The sequence below is a fragment of the Pungitius pungitius genome, chromosome 11 (genome assembly GCF_949316345.1).
Source record: "Pungitius pungitius chromosome 11, fPunPun2.1, whole genome shotgun sequence".
Classification (NCBI taxonomy): Eukaryota; Metazoa; Chordata; class Actinopteri; order Perciformes; family Gasterosteidae; genus Pungitius; species Pungitius pungitius.
This window is the reverse complement of record NC_084910.1, coordinates 11,883,125-11,900,681: the sequence shown is the minus strand read 5'-3', so window position 1 is coordinate 11,900,681 and position 17,557 is coordinate 11,883,125. Positions and strand designations below refer to the sequence as shown.

Here is a 17,557-nt window from a genome sequence, read left to right as displayed (position 1 = left end):
GTGCCCATGAGAAAAGGAGGGAGGAAATGAGTGGCCAATGGTCACATACAGAAGCCATAAAAATGTTTTTATATGATTAGTGCACCTTGAACATTGGCTGCGGTTAAATGGACCCTAAAGGACCTCGTTTTCATTGCGAGGAGGCTCTCTGTCGGCCAAAGGGATGGTTTCCCCCTGAATCTTGCTTGCTGAGTTCCAGCGTGTGAATGTATTACATAACCATGTAGCCCAATGGATGGACATGGGTGGACATTATGTAAACTCTACCCTTGCTGATAGATCATATATTCATACTCAGCTCTTAGATATATACCATACTACTATATGTCTATCGGAGAAGAGAGAGCTTGTATCATAATTTTAAAAAAGTTGCTTAACTGAAATCACTTGATGACATAGTCATAGTAATTTCTAGCTGCTTCACGTGCGCCACCGTGTGGTTAATAGCAGCCATCACCCCACTAGGACTTTCTCATTGGCAAACATCACTGTTTGGCTTCGGGCTTCTGATATTTCTTTGCAATATTTTCTTCCTTGCAGGAACTATAGCACATAAAAAAGGATTCTTGCATTTATATTACAATGGATTGCTAACCAAAACGTGTTGGCCAAATGTTACCCAAAATGCATGCAGTACTGTCCCCATACATGCGCTCCATGACCATCTTTATATTATTGTGTGGGATTTAATTACTGAAAATGACATCTCAGTTAGTGGAGCAAGGTTATATTGAAGCCACATACAAAATTATATTGTACAATATTCTCTCAATTATGATAGATCACATCAGAGCCAACCCACTCTGAAACATGGTAGTTAGATGAAAACAAAATGCAAAAGGTCCCCCTTCTATTCGAGGCCCTTTTCACGGTACCTGTATCACCAAAACTGTGGAGATTCTGTTCCATCTCCCTCTTTAGCTCGTGTGACTGTTGTTGCTTCTCTCTGTTGGATATTAACTGATTCTTTCATTGCATCATGATACAGCTCTCCCAAACTCTTGATGCTGTTGCTTTTGAAAGTTGTGGTGACGTTGTCGAAGAAAAAAAAGCCATTACTTTTGCACAACGTATTTCCTGTACATGGCTAGTAAAGGTACGTTCTGTTTTTTGTTCTTTTCATCTGTTAATAAACGTTAGTCATTGTTAAACTGCGAGTGCTTTGGTAGCCTTTTTCTATTCTGTGTCAGTCCCATTTTTGGACTCTTTTGGTGCGTTTCCACCGGACGGTAGGGTACGGGTCGGGTCGGTACGGGTCGGGTCTGTTAACCATGATTTGGTGAGCGTTTCCACCGCCAACAGTACCCTGACTTAATAGGCGTGGTGTATTCCAGAAAGTAGTGGTAACGTCACTTGCTCTACCCTTTAGTACCAAACAACTGTGCCCCAACGGAAGGGTACCCAAAAAGTGGTACGGTACGGTGCGGATTTTTGGTACTTTTCTCAGTGGAGACACAAATAAAAGGGTACCGACCCGACCCGAACCGTACTGCTCGGTGGAAACGCACCATTTGTGTTCCCCTAAACATTAAGGGATGGTTGTAACATCTAGTGGTGCCAATATGTGACAGCTCACGAATGGAAAAATAACAAAGAAAATTTAGAAGCCACTCGTAATGGGCTGGTACTGTCCTTTCTTCAAATTCTTGAATAAAATATAAACATGAAGGTATAAAAAAACAAATGCCGATGCCTTTTGCCATAAAAGGCTTCACTTTTGGCCATCAGCTAAAATGACAAGACTTCCAGCTATCTGACTAACGTTAGCAGAGCAGAGGCTAGCATGGAATTGGGGCTGGACTTTGACCTTTTATACACATAAGTGAGATAAAACAATGCTTTAAATAATTCAATCGTTAAAAAACTAGTGCGATAAAATGGAAAGAAAGGCACAAAACACTATGACAGAGCCACAGCTATTCCATCTGCATGCAAAATGTCCATTGGATGAAGAACCTGCCTCAGGATCAAACTGTGGAGTTCAGTCCAACTCTGTCCTTATCAACAATGCTCCATGGTCCTGTGGCTCAGTTTCATGAGGCATATCTTCTGAAAAGATTCTCCTGATGCACCACCGTGCAAACATTACTAACTGCTAAGTGTCATTTGGGGTCATAACGGAGCTTCCCAAAGGGTCCTGCACTCCGGGGACAGGCTGACCAGACTTCTCACTTGCGGTCCGAGCCTCTTCAGTGTCCAGCTTGCAGCTTTTGTAATCGCTCACTGACACATGGGAAACAAAAAAGAGAGAAGTGTTCATTACAAACAGAAATAAATGTGACAGAAAAAACAATGGAATTTGCATTCATCCTTTTAAATTCACTTTCACAACCATTCATTCTAACAAACATTTCATATCTAATGTAATACTCGTCCTAACTGAAGTTTGTGGTGTGATTACTTATACTGCGTTTCTAATACCTTTGCTTTTTCACAGATAAAAACCAGTTTTATGATTTTTGAAAAGTGAATTTGCAGAATATCGAGTCAACATTGGGTAATAAATGAATAACACCAAAGTCGCATGAGCTTGAGTTTACACAACAAGCCCATAAATGCTGACTAGTCAGCGCAATAACCTTTAGTAGACTCATTTACCAAAATAAAAGCTCCAAAATCCACAGAGGGTTATCTGCTCACATAATTATTTGAAATGACCAGAATCTCTCAAGATTGTGTAGATCAAAGACTATAATTCAGGCATTTAACAAAAAATAGATTAAAGAAACACTAAAGAAAACAAATACAAGAAGACAGGAAGGGCAAACATGTCACCTGAGGTTCACTCATTCCTGCAGCACTCTGTGGTGTTAATAATTGTCAAATACTTACTTGCTGTGTTGTTTGTGAGACTTTCTGTGCCATATTGGAAGCTATTCTCTTTATCTGCTGATTTATTAAAGTGTTCCACCTGGAAAACCAAATAGAATGTTGATGTATTTGATGCATGTAATAAAATTAAAAGCAAGATTTTGAGAGACATGATTACCTCAGTGCAAATCGACTCTGAAAGTCGGCTTGTGAGTGGGCCTTCGTTGTCAAATTTGCAGGTACTGCAGGGAAAAACAGAATGGCATTAATTATCTACAAAACTGGCTGTGAAAATAGTGCAACAAGAGCTTTAAGGAACTTTACCCTGAACTATGCGATAATGCTGGCTCACAGTCGATTGAAGTTTCTTGATTCTTTTTAAAAAGTAAAAAGAAAACATTTTTACACACCCATTAACAAATGAACCAATCGCAGTCACTGAGGAGCAAAGGACACGTCTCACCTGTCGGTCCTGGCTAGTGATTTTGGCATCTTGGTGATTTCCTGTTTCAATGTTCCTGGCTTCCTTTTGTCGCTGCCTCTTTATATAATCATATGTGCTTATGCCTTTACAAACTGTAAAGCAAAGAGGGAACAAATAAGGGATATTGACTGGATGAGCAAAAGAGAGCCACATAAAGAGTTAAGTTTTGAAAATTTTGACTCACAGAGGTAAAAGTGGAAGGCCAGCAGATGGCCGAGTAGCAGCATGGAGGTGATGCTCAGCATGGCTGTGATGAACGCTAATATAAGGAGACCTGCTGAACCGGTCTTTAAGGGTGCTATGGGTAAAAACACCAGCCAGGTGCCATTCCCCATTAGACCTACACAAAGTAGCACAAAAAGACGCTTAACACTCAAATAGCTTTAAATGACGGAATGAGTTAAAGTACGATCAAAGCTGCTTCTAAAAGTCAAATATGATGGTGACTCACTGTCAAACTGCGGGGCGGTCCGCAGGCTGTTTGGATCCAGGTAGTGCTGAATGAATATGAATAAAATGACAACAACAAGCAGCAGGATGCCCAGCATGGCAGAACACAGTGCCACAAAGAAGCACCTGAGGGCACACACAGAAGCTGACGTCAGTTCATAAAGCCTTCCACCGTTCATTTAAACATCAGACATGAAGTCAGTGTTGTCTTACCGGTAGTTTCTGCCTCCCACACAGGTGTTCAGCCATTTGCAATGGTGATCAAAGTCCTCCACACACTTGTTGCAAACGCCACAGTGTTTCACTTTAGGGCCGCTACGTGAACATTCAACATGTTAAACATCAGAAAACACAACTTTTTCATGGTTGCCAAATTATATCGTTCCTATAACTAAATGGCATTAGAGAATACGTACACCCTGACATCACATAGATAACAGTGTAGGTCCTGGATGACGTGCGTTTGCTTCGACCTGTCAAAAAGCGCCATTGGACTGGAATAGCTCTGTTTGGCCCTCACATTGACATCCGCCGGGTCTATTGTTAAAACAGCAATATGGGCAAAAACGTGTACAATAAAAGCAATTCCAGTCAGCTGCACACAACAAGAGTCAAGAAAAATAGTGATAACATAAAAAAAGATACTGGAATATATGACAATGTAGTGCAGAATAGTAAGTGGCCAGAGTGGAAAAAGTGGATCGTTCGTAGGAAGACGAAATGGACCGTTCCCATGGCTGAGTGGAGCCTCAGTTTAATGAACCACTGTTTACGTCATGCAGCATTCAACGTTCGACTAAAACACCATTGATTGTGTCTTTTGGGCTTGATAGAGGCCGCAGTCACGGAGACAGAGACACGTTTAGTGTGACTGCAGCCCATACAGACTGACCACACAACTCCATCCTTGTCTCCTCCAACTGTCCACACAAAACCTTAGCAGAGAGACTAATGGTTGCTGCGTATTCAAAACTGAGATACCAATCGCTGCTCTCCTAACACTCATGAACTACTACAGGCAGCTTTTCTCTGCGTGTTAAGGATACAGCATAGACCACAGGCTTCCATGGCAGAGGCAGAAGAGGGATGTACACGCCAAAGCTGACTATGGCGAGGTAGCTTAACACCAGCCAGCCGACCACTTGTAAAGCCTGAGGGGGCCACGACCATCCGTTCATCCTGGGGGGCCTGGAGGGCACCAGCTCCATTCTACTGTTACCGCGCATGGGAGCTGTGCGTCTCAGCTTTTGGCTGAAGCAGTTCATCTGGAGAACACACACAGTCAGATGGGAAGGAGCTTCCTCCACACGTCACACGTACAACATCAGCTCGGGCAGATTGGGACTGTATTTGCTGGGGAAATGAGTTAGGAAAATGAGCATAATGACACAGTGACTGTTCAGCCATTTTTGAAGTATACTCTGCATTTAACTATGTGTGTACCAAAACACACTGGAAACGTTTTCAACAGTCGTACGGTCAACAGTTTCATTAGTTTATATGTATGCGGTTACATGCTAAAGAGAACCTATAAATTGACTGCAATTTGTGGGATCTAAAAGCAATTAATGTGCTTTCGTTCATTAGACTTATTATTTAAATGGCTGTTTGCTAAAAATTAATTAAGTAACTATAACTTTCACGTTATTAGAGGGGCTCTGCTTTATCATAGCATTTGGTCTCAAATCGTTTAAAAATACTATGAATATAAGCCAACAATAATACCGGTTTCATTTTAAAATAGCAGTCTATTTGAATTAATGCAGACATACTTACATTTGCCGTTGAAAGAAAGTGGCCATGCGGTAAAAACAATATGCTCCTGTTCAATTAGTCCGACCCAAATGATTAGTTTATCAGTAGAGCGCGTGCTCTCCGAAGAAAAAGGCTCATGTTGGAGAAAAAACACTTTCCGAACAACGCGATCGGAAAACACCCGGTATAGACAATTAAAACCACCCGACGTCCTATTACTTGTGTCCCCGAAGGACGTGAATCAGAAGTTGAAGAATCAACTCGCTCAGCAGGTCGGAGCGGCGCTATGGAAACAGTCCTACTGCGCATGCGCAACACACGAGCGTTTCTCTCTTCCAGTGTGGCCGCTCAGTGGAGTATCTGCGCATCGAGCTTGCGGATCAGACCTCAGAATATATACGCCCTTCTTTAGAGCAACAGCGAACACAGATAATATCGTTTCTCATTTGCTTATGGAACACCACGCATTTATACATGTGCAAGCGTTTATTTGTTGCACACAAAAACATCAAACAAAACTCATATTCACATCATATTCAGTCTTTAAAACATGTCAGAGACTCCTGCTGTCTCTAGATTGTTTAATAAGTCCAAGCTTCTGCTGTCAGCCCCAGGACAGCCAAATGGCACTGTATGCAGTCAGGTGTTGGCTGTGCTCTCTGTCTCCGGAGACTGCAGGAACTCGTAGGGATCATGAACCATTTCGGACTGATCCAGGTGGGCTGGGCTCCCTGCAAAAGAAGGAACATACGGCTCTCAAGTTGTTGCACTGGTGTTATTATTCAATTATACGTTTTTTAAACTGCAGCCGAAAAGCATTTAAAAGGCTCCCTTCTGTGAAATTATTTTTTTTAGTCTTACTCCCATTGCAAATACCTAAGTGGTGCTGATCCCTCTCTGAGGCATTAGAGAGGGAGGACAGGTTGGATGAAGGCCTAGAGCCCACTCGGTCCACTTGAGCGTCCTGGAACTCCTGCAGGAGTTTGTCTGCCTCGTCAAAGTTCTGCTGGCCCTCGTCGTTGCCAGGCTCTTTTTTTACTGTTTTACCTGAAAAATAAAAAGGGAAGATCATTGTAAGACAGTAAAATGAACAAAGAAATGCACAACACCCATTTAAAGGAAAAAGACAGAGTGGAGAGTTATATGCAATGTTTACTGCAAGTACATTGACTGCTACTTTTGCCATACTCATATTTCTGTGATAACTGTTATGAAAGACATGAATCTAACACGTAGACACAGTCAGAGTGTTGATGCAGACAATCACCTAATGAGTTCAGCAGGGATAATTCCAGAGACATGTCGGGATAGTTCTTCATTGACATGAAGTCCAGGACTGAGCCACTCTCCCCCAGTCCAGTGCCATCTGCCATCTAAACACAAATACACAGCTTCAGTCCGACAGCCGACCAACTCCCGTAATATATCTTCAGTTTAAGGAGAACTGCAACATACCTGTATGTCACAGATGTTGGATTTGGTTTCCTCAGGGATTAGCGCAATGTTTCTTTTCTGAAATGTAAAAAATATAGAAAAAAAGGTGGGAGGCGAGTCTGTGGTGGCATTGGTGGGGACAACCCTGCAGACTGAGAAAACCACAGAAGTAATATTAGGTGTAAGTCAGATACCTGTCGGATTTGATTGACAGCTTTAGTGTGATCGCCCGCGGTCATCGTGTCCAGTAGCCTGTCGACCCAACGCCTCGTCACGCCGCCGCAGCCCTTGACAAACTCCTGTATGCTTCGGGTCAAAGTTCACACATGCAGGCTGAAAACCGCCTGTTTTCAAGATCATTTAAAATCAAAATTTAGCTAATTACAGAAAAGTCCCCCTACCTGAGAGCACATTGTACCCCTGTGTCGTCGCCATAGGCTGAATAGAGAGTGTCCACCTCATCGGGTAGCAGGTCGGGAAAGATGGAGTTCTTCTGAAGGGTCTGAACGTTGTATGCACTGCTCAGAAACGTTACTACACAGAGCAAGAAAACAAGATGATCCGTTTTAAGTCATACACTTTTTTGGCATATGTGAGTCATTGTTATTCAGAGGAATACAACCAACAACATGGAGTGACTGGATACCTTTGTGTTGCCTGTCATCTTTGAAACCCAAGGTCGTTAATCCAGGCAGAAGCTTATTTGACAGAGAACTCAGGTCCACCTTATGAGTCTCCTCTTCTGCAATACATTAAGAATAATTACACTAATGTAGTCAATATTTGAAAGATGTTTAAAAATTAAATAAAATTTAAAAACCTTCTGCCTCAGGATCCAGCTGATTCACAACAGTGTATAGAAGAGAACTGTCCTGCTCTTTACGCAAGTAGCCCATCTGAAAACATCGATCAGAAAAAACAAATTGTCACAACTTATTGCACTGAAGAAGTAACACTGTGTAATTTTATGTAACACAATATAGCTTTGGCTGGTAGTCACGGTGTATGTAAATAATACTCCACAAGCTAAACGGAAAACCTTGGAGTTGGGCATGTATCTGTTGATGCGATCCCGAGCTTCGTCTGCAGAATGCTCAACCAGTGCCAGGACGTGCTCCTCTGCTGTGCTGTCGGTCAAGCTGCAGGCGTTTCCTTCTGGTTCAAACAGGTCACTGAGACAACAGAGACGACACACCATTACACAGTTATTGAACACAAAAAGCCACATTTATTTCAGATGCTACAAATAGAAAATACCTGATAACTTCCTTCATGTCTTTAACTGGTTGTTTTTTGGACTTCTTGGCTGATTCCACTGGGATGGGGATTATCTCTGGAGGAGGAACATCAGCTGAAAGGTCTTCATCTCCCAAAATGGCCGCCTGCTGGGTGAAATCCATTTCCTGCATGAAAGACATGCTGCGTTTCAAAGCCAACAGCCGTTCCTGCACACAGGGCAGAGGAAGAAAGTGGAAACTTTGTCTAGTTGGAAATGTGTGGAGATGAGGGTATGATGAAGAAAATGGAAAGCAACAGCAGAAAGTTGTTGACAACCACAGGGATGTTTTCAAGTGGAAATTCACTCTAAATTCACCCGTTTTACCTTGCTCATCATCTTAAATCCTGTATGAAGAAGTTTCTTGGCAGCTTTGTAATAGACCGTCTCCGGCCTGTTGTACACCATGGCATTGTCACACATCAGCTTAAAGTCCGCCTGAAAGCAGTAACAGGTATGAAGGCAAACGTGGTCCGCACACATTTTCTTATCCTATATAATACACTCAAAAGAAATACATATTCACCATCCAAACTCTCACTCTGTGTTGAAAAGTATCCTCACCTTGAATTCTGTAACGGTGTTATATTCATTTTTTATGATCTTGTCTTTCATGGTGCTGAAGTCCATGGGATGTTTGATGATCATTGAGTAACCAGGGGCGATCGCATCCGTTACTGGAAAGGAGAAGAATCCATGGGGGTCTTTCCTGGAGGAACATAAGATACATGATGTGATCTTATTTCCACCTCCACTCACAATAATACATGCTCCAATAGATTAAAAACTGAGAACCAAGAGCCCATAAAGGCAGCAATGTTAATTGCTCTGTACTAAACTCACAGTGATGTCAACAGAAACACTCAGAGTCTAGAAATGGAAAGATTTGATATTTCTTAGAAGAAATATTGGTTGATGCTATTTCTTGAGCACATGCACAGTGCCTTAATGATAAGTGCTTCAGCAATAGACGGTCTGCATCACAAGTGGGTTCAGCCATCAGACTGAATCAGTGTTCCTCACCTCTGCAACTGCCTCAGAAAGTGCTCCAGCAGTTGTTGACGAGGAGTCGATTCACTTTCTGAAATGGGCAAACGTAAAGAATACAGATGTCCATGGACCCATTTCAAAGTAGGAAGGGTTGTGTTTTATTCATAGACAGGCATTCTTACCTTGTTGCGTCCTGCATGCTCGGAACGGCCTGTCTCCTGGCTGATCGAACTCCAACTTCAAACTGTGGTGAAACTCATCCACTTCAGGATCAGGATCAGGATCCAGCTCAAACTCTCTTTCTCTCTCTCTTTCTCTCTCTTTCTTCTTTTTCTTCTCTTCCGGCTGATGAGATATTGTCATGCTGTCATGGTCTTGCCAGCAAAAACATTAAGAAAGTGCTGATCGTAATCTCAGGTTTGACTCACCTCCAATCCAATACTTTTTGGTAATGTGAAAGGCTCAACAGGTACACCGGTGCTGACAGCAGTAGAAGCTGCTGTCTCTGATTCATTCTGCTCCCGCTCTCTCTTCCTCCTCTTTTCCTCCTATAGAATAGGGGTGGATTTTTTTTTTTTTTTACTGCTAGTGGCACAATAAATACATAAACAAGTTCTAACGTTATTTTCCAAACCGACCTTCCGCCGTCTCCTTTCCTCATCATCCACATATTTGTCTTTATCCTTCTCAGACTTTTTCTTCTTCTTCTTCTTCTTGTCTTTGTGGCGTTCCCGCTCGTGGTCCGATCTGTCATCGTAGTAACTCGAGTCGTGTCCCGAACCCGAGAGCTCGGTCACCTCACTTCCTCCAACTTTGAGCACAAGCTTCAGGGGCTTCTCAAGGGCCTTGTCCTCATGGTCTACAGACAAAACAGGGGGGTAGTTGGGATCGATTAAAGGCTGTGGGAGGAGTAGGTAATAATGTGGAATGGTGTTGTCATTAGTATGTTAAGGACGCTCTGGGTCATGTCTGTTATTAACGTGAATTGCAAAATAGGTTGTTTTTTTTGTCAGAGAGTGATTAGCTAGATCACGTTATATGAAGTTGGGGCTTCTCATATATTGCGTCTATGGTGTTTTATTGCATTATACAGCATTGTTTTGCTGGACGCAATTCCATGGTTCCAGAGTTAATATATATATATATTGAAAAAATATGTCTTTGGTTACATGCGTAGTGTTAGCCAATTTGAATTTTATCTCACTGACTAAATATCTACAAATTGTAAATGCTTTTAAATTACTTATAAGGAAATGATAACTCGGGGTTTTGGTAGAGAATGAAACCAGACAGATGAGGGAGGTGGATGGTAGTGGCAGGGTTGATTTTACAACAACAAAAATATGCAAATCTGCTGTATTTTTCAGTTTGGTTAGCCACCTAAGCTATCTAGCACCCAGCGAGCTGGAACAAACGCGATGCGGTGACTAATAGTAAAATATGCATCCAGGTACCATCGACTGTTCTCCACTCCGGTTTATGCTTCTTGTGTTTTTTCCCCATATCTCCGTTTTTATGGCAGAAGACTCGCGTCTACTCCGGTTGTGGTGTCAATGGTCGCTAGCGTCGGTCCAGACGTAACAAACGTTAGCAACACGAGAGCTAGCGGCGGCGGAAGGACAACCCACAACAATGACGTGTTTCCTGTTTGACAAATCCGCGCTGATTTCAAGTTCTGGTCGGGTTTCTACCACGAACTGTCGAGAGTTTGTAGAGTCCCGGACCTTTTATTTATCCAAGTCCTCAGACTGATAACGTAACGCTAAAGGGTGTAAGTTATTGTGTCCGTTTTGTCAATGTAGTAAAGTGTTTAACTTTGCTGTTGTTAACGTTAGCCCGCGGTGTTAGCTAACGTTAGCTACACTACCTCCACCTTGGTCGCAGAGCTGTTTTTGAAGTTGTGATTGGTTTTCCCCTTGTTCACACTTTCAGGGGGAAGGGCCGTGACAGAATGGAGTTCGAAAATCACAAACAAAACATTGATGTCGACGTTCACGTTAAATCTCACAGGTGGGTTCGCTGAGCATGACCGTGTGTGAAGAAAAGACACCCGGGCGATGGATGAGAAGTCATGTTTTGGGGTGTTTGTCTCAGCTGAACATTTCATAACTTGAATGCATGTTCGAAATTATTATACCGTATAATGCCCGAAGCTTGATTTGTATCAGTGTCCAAACCAATGTTCATATTGTATCTGTCGGCAATCGGAGGAAGTCATGTAAAAGCAAGACTTTTTTTCTCACATTCCAGCACAGCTAAAAAGTCCGAGGTGAGGATACAGGTCCTCGGGCTGCTCAATCGCCACAGCACGCTCTTTGGAAACTACAGATGGACAGAGTTTGATAAGGAATTCCTGCAGAAAAACGTTGAATCTGTGGCTATTGTTGATCAAGATGAATTGATAACACAGGTCTGTTATTTTGGTTTGCTTTGTGAATGTTTTCGGTCAACTTTATATATTTATGTCTGAAGTAATGGATGAAGATGCTTTGCAGTTGATAATTGTTTTTTCATTAACCTATTTTTCTCAGCCCCTTGATTTGAATAGCTACTCGGTCTCCATTCACATCTTCACCCTGAATGAGGATGGACCCAGCACGCTCAGTCTGGAGGAGGATGAAGAGCTTTCAGCCGCCAATCACTGGTTGCTGCCAGCAGGTGACGGTGTACTTTAAGACTGCGTTAGGAATTCATGCTTTCTTTCCTTTTCCAGTTTAAGTCGCTCATTTATTTTACTTAGCAGCAACAGTGTTTCTGAATGACCCCCAGTCGGGCCTTTCTTTTCTTTTATTACGCATACGCCGCATCCAATATATCTGATATCATTTAAATCCATTCTAATCAATGGGAATCCATTCATACCAAAGCATTCCTTCCCCGTTGTGGAGAGAAGGGCAAATATAAGAATGCGTAATTGAAAGAAAGATAAAGGCCAGCTCCAGCCTCAATGTAGGTGCACGGTAATAATAAGTGAATTACATTTTATGTTTCATTGTGTTAAGGTGCATTTAAATGTTAGCTTTTGCATTCTACCATTCAAACGTTGCTAAATTCTCCCTTAAAGTCACTTAATGTTTGTTTAACAGCTGAATTCAATGGGATTTGGGAGAGTCTGGTATACGAGAATGGAGTCAAAACCCAGGTAAGACAGGAAAGCCAAATAGCAGTTACGCTAACCTTTTCAATGATCACTGCTAAAGTTCTACTTGTCTTTGTTCTCCTGTAGCTCCTGAATTACATTTCCACAACAATTTACTTCTCGGACAAAAATGTTGACAGTAACTTGATTTCGTGGAACCGCGTTGTGCTGCTTCACGGTAAATAACCAGTGAGAAATCCCAGTCCTTTTTATCAGCTGAGGTAATCCCCGGGAGGATGTGTGTGTCATGGCCCATTCACCCCTTTGTGTGTGTGCCTACCTTCAGGCCCCCCGGGCACAGGGAAAACGTCACTGTGCAAAGCTCTGGCCCAGAAGCTGTCCATCAGACTGTCCAGTCGGTAAGCCAATCCTCTTTTAAGGGAAACTGCTTTAGCAGTAAGTGAACCTGCTATTTTAATTTAAAACGACTTTCTCCCTGGCAGGTATTCTTATGGGCAATTTGTCGAGATAAACAGCCACAGCTTGTTCTCAAAGTGGTTCTCAGAGGTACACCTGGCTTCTTTTTATGGAACATTGATGACTTGAAGCATGTTTTAGATGGAACTGAAATTATTTCCATCATTCTTCTTTCTTACAGAGCGGTAAATTGGTCACAAAGATGTTTCAAAAGATCCAACAACTGATAGACGACAAAGAAGCTCTCGTGTTCGTTCTGATCGATGAGGTAAAAATCGGCTTCAGGGAAATCAACTTGACTGTTGGAATCCGTTACTGTCGGAGCGACCTACCATTTATTTATTGACTGCGTTGCCTCATTGATTTGCTCAGGATAAATACGGAAGGCCTTTTATGGGACTAATACTTTGGTGTGAACATGATTGGTGGTAGGTGGAGAGTCTGACAGCAGCTAGGAGCGCCTCCCAGTCGGGAACAGAGCCCTCCGACGCCATCCGAGTGGTCAACTCGGTTCTCACCCAACTGGACCAGATCAAAAGGTCACAAACTAAAATGGTCTTTCTTAAAGCGAATAACACTTGGAAGCCGTCGTTTTTCTTCTTCTTACAATGTTGATCAAAATTATAAATGTCACTTTGTGGTGACCATTGGTCTCTTATTTCAGACATTCCAATGTTGTGATCCTGACAACCTCCAATGTGACACAGAAGATAGACCTGGCGTTTGTGGACAGAGCTGACATCAAGCAGTACATCGGACCTCCTTCTGAGAAGGGCATTTACAACATCTACCTCTCCTGTCTGGAGGAGCTGATGAAGGTGACTGAACAATCTCACCAGGATTTTTCCTCTTATTTATTTTTTGGGATCAAATTCTTATTTATATTGAGGATATGCATGGGATATTGCTAACATTACATTACAAGTTATGATAGAAAACACATCTGCCATATCAAGTTGGAACACTTCCACGTTCAAACTACTGCATCTTAGAAAAGGGCCAATGGGTATAATAGTTTATTGTGGGATTGTCTTTGTTTGGGGAATTCTGAGTCAATATCTTGACAAAAGACTTTATGAGAACAATGATGGCGGTGGGAAGCAGAGGTCAGAAGATTTGATCCGGTTGTCCGCTGATTGAAAAGTTGGCAGTTTGATCCTCTGCTTCTCTTGTCCATCGAGGTGTCCTTGAGCTGGGAGGCATTTTCTTAATCCTGCGATGGAAAGGTGGGAGAGTGGCAGGGCAATGAATGAAGTAGAGGGCTGCATTAAATTCTTAAAGTCCACCATTATAAATGTTACCAACGTGCTTCAGCGACAGTCCTCAGCAGCAGCAGCATTTAATGTAATAGGGTGAATTGATTGATTTCCCACACCTCTGTGACATGCGCAGTGCCAGATCATCTGCCCCCGGCAGCAGCTGTTCACCATGTTTGAGCTGGAGACGATGGGCTTCGCCATGAGCGAGGTGTCCGAACACAGTCTGAGCCTGAGGGACATCGCTGTGTGAGTAAAGCCTCGCCGCCGTGCGATCGAACCCAAATCACAGAGTGCCAGTGACATCGGCCAGGGGCTGATGGTATTTGTTTTTTTCCTTCTCCCTCCCAGAAGGAGCAAAGGTTTGAGTGGAAGAGCTCTCAGGAAGTTGCCGTTTCTGGCCCACGCGCTGTTTGTCATGGTAGGCGTTTGATGTTGTTCCACAGATTGAATGGCGAGCGGAGTCGCGTTGTTCCGTAACGCGGTTTGTTTGCCTGCCTGCAGACGCCGACGGTGACCCTTGAGATGTTCCTGGAGGCGATGAGGCAAGCCGTGGACAAACAGATGGAGGAGAAGGCTAACCTGGTCAATGCGGTTTGAACCTGTCACGGAGCCCAGAGGCTGACGCATCGTTGTTGGTGAGCCCTCGACCCCTCGCCTGGCCTTGTTTGTAACCCTTGCATATTTTTAAATAAAGCCTTTTAATTTGCCGGCAACGTGATGCACCCATTGGCAAGTAACAGCGTTTTAACAAACGCTCTCTATAATATAAGTATTTGATTCAGGTGAATTTGGTTACCGTGCTTCGGTCTAGAAAGTTTGGATTTAGATGGCGAACCCAATACTTGAACCTGTGTTTACGCTGTTCTTCGTTCCAAAGAGAAGGTTTTATGTAATGTTGAGCTTTACCGTACCGGGGCCAGCTTTTTTTGGTTTCCGAGGGAATGGAATAGTTCACAATTTGTTATTTGAGCTTTAATTCAAATCACTGTACACATTAGCTCACTCCATGGATTTTATTGCTGATATCTGAGGGGCCAATATGTTCCATTTTCAGCTCTTCTTTGATATGTGTTGTCAGCTCTCGGAGATTCTCTCATCCACAGGATCAGTAGAATGAGCTTGTGTTCATGTGCAATGCAGACTTGTGTTAAAAATTGAACGGTCACTTAAACATGCTGTTTCTTTTGTTGACTATTTGTGTGTTCACTTTGAAAGGTTTGGTTGTCATTGTTAGTTCCATATATATATATATATACGTTAACATAAAATGTTTATTACCACTTTATTTTGTGAATGGCTTTGTAATAAAATGTTTGGTTTATGTTCTTGTGTGTTGTGGAAATGCTGTGGATGCATTTTGGAGATTTCTTTTTTTAACAATGCCTTCAGGCCACCACTTGGTGGTGCACAGACGCCGTCATAGGGGTTCAGACGTGGAACGACTGAATTTATATAGGTGTATTTTATGATACATGGGATGATCGCAATGTGGACAGTAAGTGGAAAAATAACACAATACCAGAATAAAAAGATTACAATAGCCCTTGAACCTGTCTCATGGTGGTTATCAAAAATAATATTTAATGAGTAAAATATACATTTGCCGTCTGTGTGAGTGGTTGTCATATATTTTGACGTAAAAAGCAGACGGTTGGAAGATGATTCCTGTGTGAAATGTATCAGTCGGTTTACACCAACAGATCAGTGGCTCCTTTGTTCGCATGAACGTGTTTTGCATTCTGTGAATGCTCCGCTGGTTTGCATGTCAGCTGCCGGGTTCAGACAATGTGCCCTTTGTTTGTTGTTGAGCAACAGCTTTTTCACTCCACTTCAAAGGCCAATTCCGCATGCTGTTCCTGAAAGTAAAAGGGTGGCAAACAGTTCACACTAGTTCCTCTTCCTTCACACGCTTCATTTCAACTCGATCCCGTCACTGTCACCTTTTTTAAAAGGCCATTTGCATGTAACTGTTACAGATTCCATTTTACTGTCGGCCTATTGGGGTCCAGCATAAGATTTGTAATCAAGACCTGGAACAACTTACTTTTTTACTTAAAGCCAGAATAGATTTCCCTTCAAAGCCTTTCATTCATTCACGGAAGGTAACCGTTGTTTACAGGGATTATCCCTTTAATACCATTGTATCCTTTACACCCAATACTTTGGCACAAGTGTCCTTAAAGTGTACAATAAATCACATAAAGAAGCTCTAGTTTTCATCGGTAATCACAAAGAAAAGAGAAAAGAGCTAGAGAGCTTTAGGAACAGGAATGGTAAATAAAACCATAATTGCTCTGGCTGGAGGCATTTTTTCCCTCCATTTGATTGTAGTGGCTCCAAGCGGCAGTTAAAAAGCCATCCAGACGCAGAGTGAAGAAAATTCAAAAGCCTTATTGTTAGTTTTATCACTGCTTTTAAGCAGAGAACTCCAAAACAAACAGTGTGATGTTTATCCCCTCAACCGTTGTTCAGGTACATGGCTGAAAGCTATGGAATATTTCTGCACGTGCCAATGGTGATTCACATAGTGAGAGCATTCACTTACACACGTGCTTACAGGCATGTTAAGGAGAAAATGAACAGGGCTGCGCACCAAACCATGGAAACTCTCACTCATTTCTCCTTGAGTCATAAAGAGGTTATGATTGACATGATCTTTTGGTGGTTCAAGTTCATTCATTGAAGCACGTTTAGAAAAATCCCTGCACGTCAGCCAGTATGTTAATCCACATCCTTTAGTGCAAATACATGATGGCCCACAAAACTTAGGTCCTTGGAGAATGGAGAAGCGCTGACAGCCTTTGATGTATCCGAGTCGTCATTGCGCCTTAAAGACGACCTCAACTATGTCTGTTCCCAATCATAACAGGAACCGGTGTTGTCGTCTCTGGATTTCTCTGCCTCCCCTAAGTATGTCAGTCATTTGATTGGGGACGCTCGAGGGAGTGAAAGAAAGAGAATGCGGGAGTGAGACACCTTGTAGAGAGGCTGAATCCTGGGATCCAGGCGGCATAAAGAAATGGAGATAATTAGGCACGGCGAGTAGGATCAAAGAAAGCCTGCCATCAACGACAGATCGCTGCGTTCATCGAGGTGTGGGAAACTGGGATGATATGATGGCACAAAATAACACGTATGTCTCTTATGACTCCAGGCAGAGCGGCCTTGTAGGTAATGAAGGACAGGGTTTCGTTGCATGGCAGCGGCTCTCTGGAGCAGTAAGCGAGGGAGCATCTGACACTAAGCCCTGTGACAGTTTTGAGCAGAACCTTTTGAATAGAACTTTCTCAAGAGCGGGATATTTACAAAAAACCCACTAGCGTACCATTCATGTTTTCAAACTGAGCTACAGGTGAATTTCCATAATTCTGGGCGTGTGTCGGGATGTTTGAAAGTCCTGCCAAAAGACACAAAACTATAAAACTGCTTAGCATGTCCTTGGTTTTCTTTTCTAAATAATATTTTATCTTTACCTGTTGTGTACGTTCCGAAAACAAACAATGGAAATTATTATATGAAGTGTTTCAGTATAATTTACTTAT

At 42.5% G+C, this 17,557-nt stretch overlaps 3 protein-coding genes across 3 annotated transcripts; 1 reads left to right on the top strand and 2 right to left on the bottom strand.

Moving 5' to 3' along the window:
- Positions 1–9: 9 nt before the first annotated feature.
- Positions 10–5,808, bottom strand: zdhhc11 (zinc finger DHHC-type containing 11). Its single transcript, XM_037452753.2, has 11 exons — positions 5,522–5,808; positions 4,792–5,010; positions 4,162–4,340; positions 3,959–4,060; positions 3,747–3,871; positions 3,480–3,635; positions 3,275–3,387; positions 3,136–3,185; positions 2,990–3,053; positions 2,833–2,911; positions 10–2,223 (listed from the first exon to the last, which is right to left on the bottom strand). Exons 2-11 carry the CDS (start codon positions 5,008–5,010, stop codon positions 2,096–2,098), a joined length of 1,215 nt encoding a protein of 404 aa, XP_037308650.2. The 5' UTR covers positions 5,522–5,808; the 3' UTR covers positions 10–2,095.
- Positions 5,809–6,005: 197 nt separating this feature from the next.
- Positions 6,006–10,795, bottom strand: brd9 (bromodomain containing 9). The gene is made up of 17 exons (XM_037454709.2): positions 10,655–10,795; positions 9,839–10,059; positions 9,629–9,748; positions 9,383–9,545; positions 9,234–9,291; positions 8,775–8,919; positions 8,538–8,648; positions 8,192–8,379; positions 7,974–8,106; positions 7,755–7,830; positions 7,581–7,676; positions 7,336–7,468; positions 7,129–7,240; positions 6,956–7,012; positions 6,768–6,873; positions 6,377–6,547; positions 6,006–6,231 (listed from the first exon to the last, which is right to left on the bottom strand). The coding sequence occupies exons 1-17, from the start codon at positions 10,701–10,703 to the stop codon at positions 6,140–6,142; spliced, it is 2,031 nt and encodes a 676-aa protein (XP_037310606.2). The 5' UTR covers positions 10,704–10,795; the 3' UTR covers positions 6,006–6,139.
- A 21-nt stretch (positions 10,796–10,816) lies between these two features.
- On the top strand, positions 10,817–15,576 carry trip13 (thyroid hormone receptor interactor 13). Its single transcript, XM_037454710.2, has 14 exons — positions 10,817–10,971; positions 11,133–11,210; positions 11,451–11,610; positions 11,732–11,858; positions 12,287–12,342; positions 12,427–12,517; positions 12,626–12,698; positions 12,783–12,846; positions 12,938–13,024; positions 13,189–13,295; positions 13,421–13,574; positions 14,149–14,261; positions 14,364–14,433; positions 14,517–15,576. Exons 2-14 carry the CDS (start codon positions 11,152–11,154, stop codon positions 14,610–14,612), a joined length of 1,257 nt encoding a protein of 418 aa, XP_037310607.2. The 5' UTR covers positions 10,817–10,971; positions 11,133–11,151; the 3' UTR covers positions 14,613–15,576.
- The last annotated feature ends 1,981 nt before the right edge of the window (positions 15,577–17,557 follow it).

What these genes read in the sequence shown, in the direction of transcription:
- zdhhc11 (XM_037452753.2), bottom strand. Translation starts at nt 5,010, where the DNA reads ATGAACTGCTTCAGCCAAAAGCTGAGACGCACAGCTCCCATGCGCGGT. An exon ending in GTGGGAGGCAGAAACTACCG is followed by an intron (nt 3,872 to 3,958) that starts GTAAGACAACAC and finishes GTGTGCCCTCAG; the next exon opens with GTGCTTCTTTGTGGCACTGT. An exon ending in GCATTATCGCATAGTTCAGG is followed by an intron (nt 3,054 to 3,135) that starts GTAAAGTTCCTT and finishes TTTTCCCTGCAG; the next exon opens with TACCTGCAAATTTGACAACG.
- brd9 (XM_037454709.2), bottom strand. Translation starts at nt 10,703, where the DNA reads ATGGGGAAAAAACACAAGAAGCATAAACCGGAGTGGAGAACAGTCGAT. An exon ending in CAAAAAGTATTGGATTGGAG is followed by an intron (nt 9,546 to 9,628) that starts GTGAGTCAAACC and finishes ATATCTCATCAG; the next exon opens with CCGGAAGAGAAGAAAAAGAA. An exon ending in TTTCTGAGGCAGTTGCAGAG is followed by an intron (nt 8,920 to 9,233) that starts GTGAGGAACACT and finishes ATGTTCCTCCAG; the next exon opens with GAAAGACCCCCATGGATTCT.
- trip13 (XM_037454710.2), top strand. Translation starts at nt 11,152, where the DNA reads ATGGAGTTCGAAAATCACAAACAAAACATTGATGTCGACGTTCACGTT. An exon ending in GTTCACGTTAAATCTCACAG is followed by an intron (nt 11,211 to 11,450) that starts GTGGGTTCGCTG and finishes CTCACATTCCAG; the next exon opens with CACAGCTAAAAAGTCCGAGG. An exon ending in TGTTCGTTCTGATCGATGAG is followed by an intron (nt 13,025 to 13,188) that starts GTAAAAATCGGC and finishes GATTGGTGGTAG; the next exon opens with GTGGAGAGTCTGACAGCAGC.